The following is a 14,705-nucleotide window of genomic DNA, read 5'->3' as shown; positions in this document are numbered from 1 at the left end:
ACTACTGCCGTGATTCGCTGTGGAGACATGGCAGCCCTTCAAAATGTCCTAATTTGATCTTAGCCTCTGGGTTTGCTCTCATCTCCACCTGAACATTCATACTGCAAGTCTATATAAGATGAGGAATCTGTGGAAGGGGGCAATCCTTTAGAAGAACAAATAACTTAACTCTAGTAATTCTCTTCCAGATGAATGTTCCTCCTCACCACCCTTCCATTCTACCCCTCTGATGGGCAGGCCACTCTATAATTGCCATGATACTTCATTCTCCAACGCAGCTGTACACAGGTCCAAAACAATAGAAACTGAGGTCACTGAGCATGGTTCCAATTATATATACCAAGGTCATGACCCGCACTGAGGAAGAGGCACATCAAGAAAACAGGACGCACGCATCACAATGCACCTCCTGGTAGCAAGAAAAGTGTCCATGAACAGCTGAAGCTGGAGAATATATCTAAGTTAAGGAATATGTAGGGGGACTATCCCATCAGAAAGAACATTACCCGAAGTAAATCATTTGTTCATTTATTTGCATAGGAATGGTGTCAGTAATGTCATGAGGCGTTACAAAACTGTAGAGCAATGCATTCTTCGCTAAATCATGAACAGTCATTAGATTGTGGACCAGAATGAAGTTCAGCAAGCAAGACCAAATTTCAATCTCCTGTTTGATCTGAATTGCATGCCACTTTATTTGAACATGAAACCCTCATCCAGAATTCTGTTGAGGTGGAGCCTTGTTTTTTCTATAATGGCAAGATGGGGCTGTGTATATATCTGCTAATTGTAATCGAGGCAAACAATAATAGACGACAATTGTGTTGATTTTCCCAATTTTCTTTAAATCCTTGTTCCCCTTGCTCACCTTGTTCCCCTTACAGGGACTTGTGCATGTAGTTAACTAAAAAAAAGGTATACCACTCTCTGGAACCTCTACAATCGTTTAACAAACATACAATTTCATTGACATGAATGCTAGCATCAGCAATTGGAGGAGGAAACAATAGCAGACTTCTTGGGAATCGAGTAGGAGAAATCGAGGAACAACCATGATGTTTTGTCATGGTTAAGGTTACCCGCAAGAAAAAATTAACAAATGAAAAAAGGGGAAAAATATAAAAATGTTTAACTTAATTATACAAATAATACCCAAAGCATTTTTAATAATAAGAAAAAGATACACAATGACACCAACAGACATTGCGCTCCGAGGCTGTACATCTGCAGCCATCCAATTTGAGACTTACCTTTGGTGCTCTTGTAACGTTCTAGTGCTGCTTAGCATGGTATATGTCAGAGTAATCCAATCACATCTATTCACACTGTTCAGCCGAGTAGACTATTGCTCTCAACTTGATGATCAGTTTGGTCTGGGATCAGCTAGTTTGGCATATCACGTGCACAACAACCTAGCAGAACCTTGGAAAATGCACACCCACAATGAGAGGTTAAAAGGGGGAAAGTAATATACAGTGTAGTAGAACAGAATACTTGGTTGAGCCTCCCAGTTTCATGTTCAGCTTGGTCGGTCGGGCAGCCTGCTACTCTGCTCAACCATAGAATTTAAATGAGCAGACGAGCAACGAGTAACACCACACCATGTGAAGCTTGCCAGAGGTTCTGTCTATTTTCTCTTAATTTGTTATTTTGTGTTGGAGCACTCCCCACCTTTAACATGGGGGAGTTAAGCTAATCGAGATGGGAGCTTTCCAGTCACCACCAGATATGCCTCTCTGTAGGAGGCACAATAAAACCTCAGTGACCCTAATGGAACTGGAAGAGGAGTTGGAAGACTACAGTTCCTAGAATTCCAATTGGACATCTTACATAGACTGGAAACCCAGTGTTATGCACAAACCCTCTGAGATTGCAGAATGCAGTAACGTTACGACGTGCACAGGCTCCTCTAAAATGAAGGGAAGGGCCTCATCAAGAAAGGGAACCTGCAATGCCACCCGAACATCCTGTGAAGGCAGGAATGAGTTACCAGAGCAACAGCTGGGAAATGGGACTGCTCACAAAGTTCAACAGCAGCTCAGGAGAGATGCGAGAACTGAGCGAGGCTGGAGGGACACAGGTAGCACCATAGATGCAGAAGCTACTCAGGAGTTTGAGATCTACACCTCTTGACCTTTAGGTAACTGGAGGGCCAAGAACCTCAGATGCTACTAGCAACCCCTCCCTGCCCCCCCTCCCGCCTGACCCACCACAACTGAAGAAATCGTCTGATAAGGCTGTGAGAATTCTGATACACATTTCTGGTGGGAGACCTGGAGTGGAGACGGCATGATGAATGTTCCAGTGTGACTATCACTAAGAAAGGTCCAGTGTCACTGTTACCACAAAAGCTCTTGGCGAGGGCCTAACCAAAACCTGAGATACTGCCTGATGAATAGGCACAGTAAGAATTAGTCTATCAAGGTCTGTTGGAAGACCTGGCAAGAAGCATGAAAAGGCAGCCTGGCAAGAAGCATGAAAAGGCAGCCTGGCAAGAAGGCCCCAGAGACATTGGGCTAAGGTCTGTAGGAGACCAATAGAGGAAACTGGCTACCAGAACTAGCACAGCCTTTACTGTGACTGCTGAATGAGAGGCCCAACAAAACCACAAGCCCAAACGTCCAGAAGCAGACCCAGTCTAAAACTAAAAATCCCAGTCTGAATAAACGTCCTGGAAGACCTCCTAAAAGTAAATGTCTAGAGGAGGGCCTTACAAGAAGCCAATTGCAAGACCCCAGTGTAGAAAATTGGATCCATTGAGAAAACTTAACAAATACAAAATACAGAGCCCATCATTAAGGACTTGCTTTACCTCCTAATGGGTCAGAATGTGAGGCGAAACCTGACCAACAAGCCCAAGGGCCACAAAGACTCTGAAGGAGGCATGATAATGCAATCGAACCAAGAACAAGGTGAAAACCTAACTCCTGATACCAGGAGGATGTCTGGAAGGGTAAAAGCAGGTAGTACTAGAAAGAAGATCCAACCTGTGAGTAATGACTAAGAGAACATTATCTAAAAGAAACATTTTGTTTTCTACAGTAGTGTAGTCATGGAATTCTGAAGAGTAGCCTTTTTGTATTATTTACTTTGCTTAACTGTTGGAACTTTGTTATTAGAGCAGGATAGCTGGATGGCTAAGGAACTGGAGGATTAGGTTTTGTTTTCTGTTGGCCACCAATTTGGAACCCTGAGATCTCAAATAGGGTATCTCAGAGAGACTGGGTATTTTAAGGACTGGGAAAACACCACAGGGGAATTGGGGAGGAGAGAATCCCTACTTGGATCACTGCATTTTCTTTTACCGTGACACACACATCTTTCACAACCTAGAAGTTCCATTGTAGTGACATCCCTAGGAACCACAGAGCATTAATCACAACCTGGCCTCTCATATATGAATACAAAATGTTACTAACCATCGTATCTTGGGTCATTGAGTCTCACTGCATGGCCTCTCAGTGACCAGCTCCTCCAGGACCTTCTAAGTTCTCACCACCTGTGTTTGTTCTCCACTGCCACCACTTCTCTCTCCTCTGTCTCTCTAGCCTCTGCTTCTTCAACTGCTCTCTTGTTTCCAGCCTTCTACAAACTCCAGCCTCCTGCAAACCCATGCTGAGCAACTGTGGTTGAGTGATGTCATACTGTTCCCTTCTCCCACATGGGTGGAACTTTTAGTGAAGGTCTCCATCACTTATAATTGGGTGAGGCTGAGATTGTTAGTTGTCCTGAATGTACATGCGGCTACTTTGGACTAACTGGGCTGTCCCAAACCTATAAGTGTCCTGCCCGAAATCTTGGTTTTTTAATCTCTATGCTGATGGCTGCACTGTGTTAAGTTCCTCACTGTTTACAGCATGTGATTTAGAGTTTGGAAACCCACTGGGTAAGCTTTCAAAATGCTTTGTTTCATTAAGCAGCAAGGGAAGTAGACTCATCGTATCTCAGGCACGACAATCTTTTCCTGGGAAATGGTGCTTCTGAACGTTTGCCTCCTACTCTGAAGTCTCTGCAACGTTGAGTACATAGGAATATTTTCCCTTAAATGGAAAGCTTTCTTTTTCTGTATTGAAGATTTGGACCTGAATATGGAGAGCTTCAGGCTCTCTAGGGGATGAGATGACCGTGGACCAAGTTGGAATGACCAGGGAATACTCCCTACACCACCATTGGGTCCAATGTCGACTAGCTCACAGCATCATTCATCCCCCCTGAGTCACCACCCTGCCTGTCTCTTGAGCCAGGTAGAGGGCTTCAATCACTGGATATATAATGGAGTACACATTAACATGAGTATCTGCTTCTTGGACTGTACTTAACATTTTGAAGAGCACAGCCTAACAGTTCAGTACTGCTAGCCTATGGGAACTTTCAAGCAATTTATTCGGTGGACACGATCAGTATAAGCACTTGCTGCATGGGTCTATAGGGATAACGAGAAAGCTCAACCATGGTTTTCAGAGCTACTCTGTAACCTTTTTAAGTCACAAGACAAGTTGATAGAGATGGGTAGGAGAATTGATACGGCGTACATTGCGAGGATCACTAAACTATGCCACCTCCCCCAAAGGTACCAACAAGCATTCTTCACTGAATTACCTGTTTCACAGAGGTTGTTTTCCCTATGAGGGACACCTATGTAGTAATGGGTCCATGGCTATGTAGGTCAGAAATTATTTATTTATTTTTTTAAACAATGTATTATTTATTTAAACAAAAACTACAAACCAAACTTGCAGTGCATACCATAGCATTTCAATTATACATCACTTAATTGTGCTCACTGCTTCCCATATCCCATATCCCACCTCCCGTTACAAGCCCATTTCCTCTAATGCTCTGCTCCCTCGTCTTGCGACAGGGTGTTCCATTCCATGGGTTCCGTTGGGTCTCGCATTGACCCAAATATCTCTGCTATTAATAATGTCCATGCCATCAGGGTGTCAGTCTCCTCCTCCCCACCAACATTGCTAGCTTCCTGCCATACCATAGTTTCTGCCTCCGCCCATTTCTGCAAATCCTTCCACCATACCTCCACTCGTGGTTTATGGCATGTCTTCCATCCCATAGCGATTCTTCTCTTTGCAAGCGCATATGCCAGGTCCTTTAGCTTGCTCACATGTTTAAGTTTCCGTGGCCTAGGGAACCCCCCCAACAAGCAGGCCCACGCTGTATCCACCCCAATCTTAATACCTCTTTCTGCTAGCTTGTGTGCCACTTCGCTCCAGAAGCGCTCGAAAACCGGGCATGACCAAAGCATATGCACTATGCCCGCATTCTCTTCATCACATTTAGGGCATGCTTGCCACCCTCATTTTTAAACCTAGATATCCTCTGGGGTGTCATATACGCCCTGTGCGTGACATACAGTTGCACTTGCTTTAGTCTAGCATTCCTCAACACCTTTCTATGATACCCTTGGGCTCGTTCCCACATCCCATCATCCCTCAGGGCTCCCGCTCCCCCTTCCCAGTCTTATATCAATTGTACTACCTCCTTTCCCACTTTAGACATCACAATCTCGTATATTCTAGATATCTTGTGTCCCCCCTCTGCTATGTCATATATTATGCCTATAGTTGCATCTGGTTCTTCCTCCAGTACCAGTTCAGTCCACATACTCTTAATTTTCCGCACCAGTCTATGATACATAATATACTGGCCTGTATGTAACCCGGTTTCTTCCCCCAACATCTCAAACTCTATTATGGTCCCTTATTGTCAAATATCTCCCATAGTCGCTATTCCAACCGGCTCCTAATGGTTCCTAATTATCATCAGTAGTTGCTTTTCTCCACCCGCTAGTGCAACCAGTGGTACTTGAGGGGAACACGGGAATGGGTTCTCCATTATCTGGCAGGTTCTGTGCCACATCCTCCATCCAAGTACCATCATCTTGAGACGCCCTTCCACTTCTGTTTTGGGCAGCCACATAATCTCTCTTAAGTAAAATGGGGCACAATGTTGCCTGAACAACCTGGATTCAGAGGTTATCTCCTCTGAGAGCCATTTGGCCACATATTGCAGCAGGCTTGCTACATAATAAACTTCATAATTAGGCAGTTTAATACCCCCTCTCTCATAGAAATTCTGTAGCTTCCAGAGGGCCACTCTGTTCCATGTACCATGCCACAGGAAATCCCTACACATACTGTCCAATCTAGTGAAGAATTTATTTTCGTGTCCAGTGCGGGATATTCCCAAAGTAATGTAGGAGCCTAGGTAGGACCACCATCTTCAACATCGCCCCACGCCCCATCATTGCTAAAGGCAGCTTTACCCAGAACCTCATTCAATTTTTGATTTTCTTAATGGCTACCTCTGTGTTACACTTATGCTCCTCTTCCACCGTGTGGTATATATCTATCCCAAGGTAGCGAAATGTGCCAACTACCCATGGTATCTATAACACCGGTAGTTGTTTCAAGGTGATCCCTTTATATCCGCCCAATGGGAACATGCTGGACTTCTGAGGGTTCACCGCTATACCAGACAATCCCGCATATTTTTCCATTACCGCCAAAATATATTGGAGGTTTTCCTCCGGATGTTTCAGATACAACAACACGTCGTCTGCATATAAGGATATCAAATGTCGTTCACCTCCCACCTCAATACATATCGTATCATATTGTTGCCTCAAGTAGATCGCTAGAGGTTCCAGGGCCAATATATAAAGCATGGGGGACCATGGGCAGCCTTGTCTGGTGCCTCTGCGGAGTTGCCATCTTTCCGATATTACGCTCCAGTTTTAACTCTGGCCAGCGGTTCACTATATAATATTCTAGCCCACTGTAAATATCCAGGACCCATCCCATAGCCTGCCAGGGCCGCCAATAACCATGGCCATTTAACCGAGTCAAAGGTCTTTATTGCGTCCAGTGACACAATTGCCAGTTCACCTTCATTCTCGTTTCCATGTTCAATGACTCTGTGGAGCCTTCTGTGATTGTTAGATATGTTTCTATTGGGGATATAGCCTGTCTGGTCAGGATGTATTAATTTACCAATGACCCTCCTAAATCTATTCGCCAAAACGGCCGTCAGTATTTTACTATCTTGATTTAACATTGATAGGGGTCTATATGAACCGCAGCTATGCCGGGTTTATTAGGTTTGGGTAGAGGTATTATAATCGCTTCTCTGAGTGACTCTGGCAGTCTGCCTAGCTCATATGCCTCATTCAACATATCCAACAGCAGAGGGACCACCTCACCTTTGAATGTTTTATAGAATTCACTGGGGAGTCCATCAGCCCCTGGGGTCTTACTAGTGGGCAACTGTCTCACCACCTCTTCTAGCTCCTCTAAAGTTATCGGTGCATCCAACTCCTCTTTCTCCTCAGCACTAATCTGCGGCAATCCTATGTCCTCCAATGTTTCTACTATCATTGCGCGGCTATCTTCCTCATCATCTCCATATAGCCGCCCGTAATAGTCTGCAAACTCCTGGTTAACTCCCTCTTGGGTGTCAACCACCCTCCCATCTTCCCTCGTTATCGTCCTAATCGTGGGTCTAGGGGTTTCGCTCTTATATATCCATGCCAAAATCCTTCCTGGTTTATCCCCTCCCTCATGCTGTCTCTCTATATATTTTTTATAGTTAAGGTTACACAGTCTCTCCCAGTGACCAGCACATTTCTGCTGCAACCTGAGTATCAGTTCGGTGTCTTCCTTGGTATTATTTCCTCCCTCCTGTGCCCTTTCCAATTCTTCCTCTGTTTCCCGCAGGTCAGTCAGGATCCCTCCTTGCAATCCTTTAGATTTTGCCATCGCTACCCCCCTCATCACAACCTTAAAGGCCTCCCACAATGTACCCGCCGAATCCACACTGCCAGTATTTGTCTCGAAATAGTTAACAATCTCCTCCCTCATGTCCTCCCTGAAGATGGGGTCTGTCAGCGCCTCCGCTCAGAGGCGCCATGTCGGTATCCTCGCTCTCTGGGGACGATCTTGCCATCCGAGGATCAAAGGCGAGTGGTCCGAAAGGACCCTCGCTTTGTATTCAACGTGCGTGATCTCCGTCATAATCTCTGGTGTGACAAAGACATAATCCAACCTTGTATGTAATTGCTGCGGGGCAGAATAGTGCGAGTATTGCCGCTCCCGGGGGTGTTGCACCCTCCATGCATCTCCAAACCCAAAGTCATTCAACAGTGTCTGCAACGCTTTAGCAGCTGGGGCAGGTCTATCTAGGGGTTTAATACGCAGTTAAAGTCCCCTCCCCAAATCACCACGCTCCCCACACACATGCTGAGATTGTTACACAATGTTTGAAAGTATGCCGCTGTGTTTTGATTCGGGGCATATGTGTTTACAACGCTTATCTCTCCCTATTCTCTACCAATCCCCTCATTATAACCATCCTCCCATCCGTCTCAATCAGCGTCTGTAGCAGCTGAAATGGGACGTGTGGCGCCCCACAGATAATCACTCCTCTTGCATACGCCGAATATGACAAACCCACCACTGTCCCCTTCCATTTCTTCCCAATCATCTCCATCCTATCTCGCGTCAGGTGCGTTTCTTGCAGTAAGGCTATATCTACCTTCTGTCTACGTAGGTATAGCATGACCTTATTCCTCTTCAGGTAACTATTAAGCCCCCTGACATTCCAGGTAACGATTTTACGGTCCCCCATGGCATTGTAGAGTCCCACTCCTCCCTTCTCCTGTGTAACCCAACTCCAATTGCTTAACTCGTCTATATAGGTTTGTTTCCCAACTTGAACTTCCCTTAACTAAAAACACAACAAACACCACAACCTCCCTCCCTCCCACCTCCCTTCCCTTCCCTGCCCCAACCCCCCCAACTGTTGCCCAGCTCCATCCCTGGATCTCAGGCACCCCCGCATCTAGCCCTTTCTGGCAATAGCCTGTACTCGTGGCCGCCTTGCTACTAATTCCTGGGGGTAGGTTGCCTCAATCCTGCTGCTCCTGCTTACTTCAAATTCACTACGCCTAGTGCTACACAGTTTACTGGTGCATTATATTCGCTATATTCCAGTCACACATGGTCAGTAAGTCCAAAAGCTCCATAATACAGTCACTGGGACTCCCGTCCCATTTATCCCCTTAGTATTCACGATACATCCTCCTCACTTATCATGCTCCTGACGTTCCTGCTCTTCATCTCGCTCCGGACAGCCCTGCGAATCCAGCCATGCCGCCGCTTCCTCTGGGGTGTCAAAAAAGAACGCTTTACTTTTGTGCAAGACTTTAAGCTTCGCAGGGTACAGCAGCATGTAATTGATACCAGCCATACGCAGTCTCCTCTTGACCGCCACGTAGCTGTACCACTGTCTTTGCACCAACATAGAGTAGTCAGGATACGCCGTGATGTTGGTTGATGCCCTTTCTATCGTTCCACCCTTGCGAAAGTACTCCAAGATCTTCTCTCTGTCTTTGTGATTCAGAATTTTCCCAATTATCGCTCGAGGTGGGGCCCCAGGTCGTGGTTTCCTCATCAGGGCCCGATACGCACGTTCAACCGTAAACCCCTGTGAAAGCTTGTCTGCCCCTATCTCTTGCAGGATCATATTCTCCACATAATCCGTGGGGTCCTGGCCGCCTTCTCCCTCCGGCAGGCCGACCACCCGAATGTTGTTTCGTCTTGCCCTGCCTTCCGCTTCCGCTGCTCGGTTCTCAAGATTAGCCACCTGCTGCTTTATTATGTGGACCTCCTTTGCATTACTTGTGCTGACATCTGTGTTGGTCTTCACCGCACGCTCCTTTCTGCCAACGCTCTGACGTCTTGTCGCAGCAGAGTGACTTCAATTCCAACTGCATGTATTTTATTCTCCAGGATTCTCCAGGACCGTCCGTAGATCCGCCATCGCTGTCCCCCATGTGGCTCTCAGCTCTGTTATAGCTGCTAGAACCAGGTGGTTTTCTCCTTCTGGGGTACCATCCACGGGAGCCGCCGCTGCCCTTTGTGCCGAAGCAGTGGGAGTCCTCTGCGTCTTGGCAAAGATCTCCATTGTAGGTTGCTTGCTCTTGGCCCTTGCTCCTTTCACTGACATCATGCAATCCTGCGTGCGTATCCAGTTCCAGCTCCCCTGTACCGTGCCAGTTTTAATTTCCTGGCGTCACCAGGATTCCACCAGGTCAGTCAGGCCCAGGAGCATATTCCATGGGAGGCTGCGATATGTCGTGGCGTGCCAAGTTACGTTTCGAGTGGGCTGTGTCCTCCCACCTAGTTCTAGGGTCTGTAAATGCACCCTCCACTCCGCTGTCACTGTGCCGGAGGCTTATGTGGCACATTGTGTTATGTATTCACCCTAACGGGAGCATTTCTGCTTCACCGGCATTCGACCTACTTGATGCCTTCCTTCCTGTTATGCCACCATTCAGCAACCGTCCAGAATAAATTGGGTGCTTGCTCCATCTGGTTAGTGTAATGCCACTGTCTTCCTATGCCTCCATTTGCATAGCAGCTTGTCTCCCTTAGTTACCACTTCAGTTTATATCTGTGAACCAATCTCTCCCAATCAAACAGAAGAGCACTCTGTCAGCCAAGCCCCAATGTATTTCAGACAGCAGTATATCAGTTTGCTACGCACATTCTGTTGTAAAGCATAGCAGCGTACCAGCTGTCTCACTTAGTCAACCGCCCGTCTCTGTAAGCAGAAACTGTATCCTGCCAGCCACGTGGATTCCTTGCACGGGGCGGCCTGCTTCCCGTTGATTGTACAATGTAGCAGCGCTTCGAGTGCGGCTACCTCTGCAGACGCGTGGAACGTTCAATACAGGTTCGGGGCTACACCGCCGCTGAATGTCTATAGCAAGCGGTTACTGTTCGGTTCAAAAAACATCTCCGCCGCTCACAGTTCAATGTTTTAAATCACTTATGCGGAGCAAGGAGCGTACGCATGCAGGCGGCCGGGGGACACGCGAACGCCCGCTGCATCTGGCTGGGGCCGCACTAGATGCCGGTCCTCAGCATTTCGTGCACACAGCGGCTGCATCCATGTCCCAGATCCATGCGCCACATCAGATGCCCAAACAATGGCTCAATATTCGCATGAGCAACCACTGCTCGCCATATCAAAGGCGAGGCGTGCGACCGACAGTGCTCCGCACGGCCTCCGAAAGCCAGCATTCCTCTTTTCGCCCAGCCGCTCGGGTTTTAATCCGCTGCTCCCACTGCCACGGCCACGGCCGCAAATCCTTTGTTGTCTGCCATTTTAGATAATTTGTGTCCATGCAGCCGCGATCTTCAAAGACAATTTCCTGCCTGGTCCTGCACCCGATTTACTTGCTATCCATAGTCATTGCAGGGCACCCGTTCACACACCTGTGCTTTCCTTCCTGAAGCATATGAACCATTTTTAAAGCGTAGTTTCTCGGATCAATGACGATCCTCAGGAGCTGCACAGGAAGGCACGTCCTACTCCATGGCTAGATAGCCACACCCCCCCAACAGACATTAATTGCATTGTGTAAGGTTTACAATAATATTAAAATATGCCTGGGGGAAGTTAATCCATGACTAATTGATGTATGCTTTACAGACAGAAAACATACTACTAGTTGAGTTTGCAAGTAAAGGCAACATACATATTAGGTCACTTGCTCATCAATATCTGATTCACAGTCTTGCTGAATGAACTGCGTGCATGAAAATTAGTGGTTACCTCCTCATTGATGTACAGGTACAGGCAGTATAACATTGGTACAGTTTCCAACCTTAGAGCACATGTTTATTGTTATTACTATGTCCAGTCACCCTGTGAATGTGTGCATGAACATTATTTGATTACCTCCTGATCTAATCTGTCGAGAGGGAGAGTATGAGTGTATGATAGGGTACTTTTAAGTGAATTAAACAGAACTTGGACTAAGCTGCCAAACGTTCTACATTGAAATTGGGGGCACAGTGGTATTCAGCGAAGTTAAATTCTGAGAAAAACCTACCGAATTAGTAAATAGTTGTGCCAGCACTCCCATCGTAATTTATTCTATATCTCCGCCGACATAGTAGAAAGAAATACAACAGCAGTAAAAGAATAAAGCAAAGAACCACCCAAAGAAGCTCTCTCGCTTCAGCATTTCTTTCTTATTGGACTATATTTGGTTTCCTTAACATTGTGCTTTCGTACACCTTTGCAAAAGATACTCACATTATCCACGAGGAAAGCTTGAACGACTGAGCCAGTCTTGCTAGAAAAAGACCCTTACAGACATGGGTTTCTTTCTGCACATGTTGGTTCCTGATTTTATATTTCTTACATGAATCTTTTCTTTTTAATAAATGGTTATAGTGTTATTTTCTTTCCATAGGTCATGTATGTTGAAGGTACAGCTGTCATTGGCTTTGAGGATCCTATGCTACAGACAGATGACACACCAGTCAAACAATGTTTACGGACCAAATGGCCATTTATAGAGCTACTGTGGACCACAGACCGGCCACCGTCGTTAAACTGATTAAACATAAGGCTTTGAAAGTGTGATTCTGTTTGCTAAACATGGTTGGATGATGAATAACAAATTCACTCTTCACTGGAAATGTGCATTTTAAGTGCTTGAATAAATCTCGAATTGTCATGCTGCAAATATTAAAACTATGCATTGTCTCAGTGCGTTCTTATAATTTACATTTTGAATGGATTTGTTTCACAGTAACAAGAAATGATTTCACCTTTTAGGTTTTTTGTGGTAATGATAAATGAAATCTCTAAATGCATGACCAGTAAATCTATATTTCATTAACATTAATTAGGGTAACCTACAAAGTGCTATGGGCATTTAATCAAGTTTGTACATAGCACATCTGAAAAGTAATTACTAATGATTCCAATTAGTAAATTCAAATTGGTGAACTGTAAACAATTTGTGGCAAATGTATTACTGATATTAGAACGTGGTGGAAAGCCAACCTATATCAACAGCTCCTCTCTTCACCTGTACGAGGTTTGCGATAAAGTGTTCATGGCATCAAGATCGATAGAGTGCCATCGCCGTGAAGAGGTGCAATCCAAAAGCTGTAACCAGGAAATATCTGATCAATATCCCAGCGATTTCTGGATCCCCTCGAACCTGTAAGGGCGATTCTCACTACTTTTAACAGTAGCTTGAGTGTCTGGTCACTAAACAGATGTCTAGTTTTATGCACATTGCTGGTTTCCCTATAACAGTCAAGTGCTTATACTGATCGTGTCCACCAAATAAATCACTTTAATGTTTCCATAGGCTAGCAGGACTGAACAGTTAGGCTGTGCTGTTCAAAATGGTGCTAGAGGTGTGCGAAAACCCTGCCTCTACACCTCCAGTGGACAGGGAACTGGCACAGAATATTGCCCAGCTCGCTGAGATCTGGGTTTTTTGTTCACCCATGCCTCCCTTGAGAGCTTGGTGGCACATGCCGTGACTACATACTTACAGACGTCCACCTTTCTTTTTCTCCCACTTGATAGAGTAAGAGACTGGACGCTTGGGGAAAGAAGGTGTTTGCCTTGGGCAGCCATGCCCTCCGGCAGTGAATGCCCCCTGTGACCTGGCGAAATTCTCTTTTGGTCTATGGTTCTGCAGTAGCCAATGCAGCAGATCACATCCTTGAAGAGGACAGGAGATGGTTACCTTAGTGCAGGATGACGGGGAGGATCCAGTCAGAGTCTGCAGTCGGGTCTCGACACAGCTGACTGTGTCAGCCGGTCCATCACCACAACATCACTCTGGAATTAGGACATTGAGCTTTGCTTAGTATGTACAAGCAAAGCTGCTGGACGTTCCCTTTGATGGGCAGAACCTTTTTTGGACTAAGGCCAACAACGTCTTTCAAAGGTTTCGGTTCTCCAAGGTGAAAGCAAAATCCTTGCGTTCAGCCGTACAACAACCCTCTGCTTCATCCAGCCGCAGGGACAGGCAAGGAAATCCCATGCCGAAAAACAGAAGAGTTGAAAGAATTTGACAAAGACCTGTTTTCACAATCCATATAAAACAGGGACAGCTACAAACATCAGGAAAATCTCAGAGGCTCTCAATCATTCACCGGCTTGACAACAGTTAAAATTATGTCACAGCTGACGTTTCATTATACTCAACATTACAAAAGCTTACAGGGTGTAGGGATTGGTTAAGGGGATGATCTGGGGGGCGTGGCCAGCACGCATGGCGTAAGGAAGCAGCTCCGTTAAGCTCCTGTCGGTGATCCTACATTTGATCCTGTTGTAGCGGATAAATATACAGATTCCTGTACCTGAATGCAGTAACTGCAAGCGGAACCCTTTTCCCTTCACCTGGTGTGTTGCCCGGAAAAAATCGGACCCGGAGAACCGCCGCCGCGCCCGCTTCAAGAGGAGCCCCTGCGCCCCACAAAATGGCGCCGCCAGCTTAGACGCTCTCCCAGAGGCGTCGGATCGAGGGAACGCAGCCCCGCGCCGGAGCCGCACAGCGCCCGCAACACCGCACAGCCCGAGAACGGCCCCCGCCCATCCCGGCTGCAGAGGACTGCGTTCGCAACGCAGCGGCCCACCATCCACGGCGGACCGCCCCCAGACTGCCAGGAACGAGGGCTGAGGGGAGCCCCACAGCCAAGGCGGTGCACAACGACCCGCTGCCCAAGCCCCGTGCGAGGCGCACCATCAAGCTTGCAGTGCGCAGGACTCCGAGTGCCGTACCAGATCGGAACACCGTTGGAGAGGCGGCGAGAGAACGGAGCAGACTTAGCAGGTACCTGACACCTCCACTGCCTTCGCATGATCGC

General features: G+C 46.6%; 1 protein-coding gene across 3 annotated transcripts in view; it reads left to right on the top strand.

The window, feature by feature from the left end:
* The window catches only part of MINDY3 (MINDY lysine 48 deubiquitinase 3), a 1,607,185-nt gene extending 1,594,618 nt beyond the window's left edge, over positions 1-12,567 (top strand). For all 3 annotated transcript variants that reach the window (XM_069648406.1, XM_069648407.1, XM_069648405.1), the window contains exon 16: positions 12,281-12,567. In XM_069648406.1, coding sequence (XP_069504507.1) covers positions 12,281-12,427 — 147 coding nt within the window. In that variant the 3' untranslated portion in view covers positions 12,428-12,567. The remainder of the gene's footprint in view (positions 1-12,280) is intronic.
* Positions 12,568-14,705: the final 2,138 nt, after the last annotated feature.

This window comes from Ambystoma mexicanum, chromosome 2q (genome assembly GCF_040938575.1).
Source record: "Ambystoma mexicanum isolate Mex_15411 chromosome 2q, UKY_AmexF1_1, whole genome shotgun sequence".
NCBI classification, from domain to species: domain Eukaryota; kingdom Metazoa; phylum Chordata; class Amphibia; order Caudata; family Ambystomatidae; genus Ambystoma; species Ambystoma mexicanum.
The sequence above is the reverse complement of the archived record's forward strand: the minus strand, read 5'-3'. Positions and strand labels throughout refer to the sequence as shown.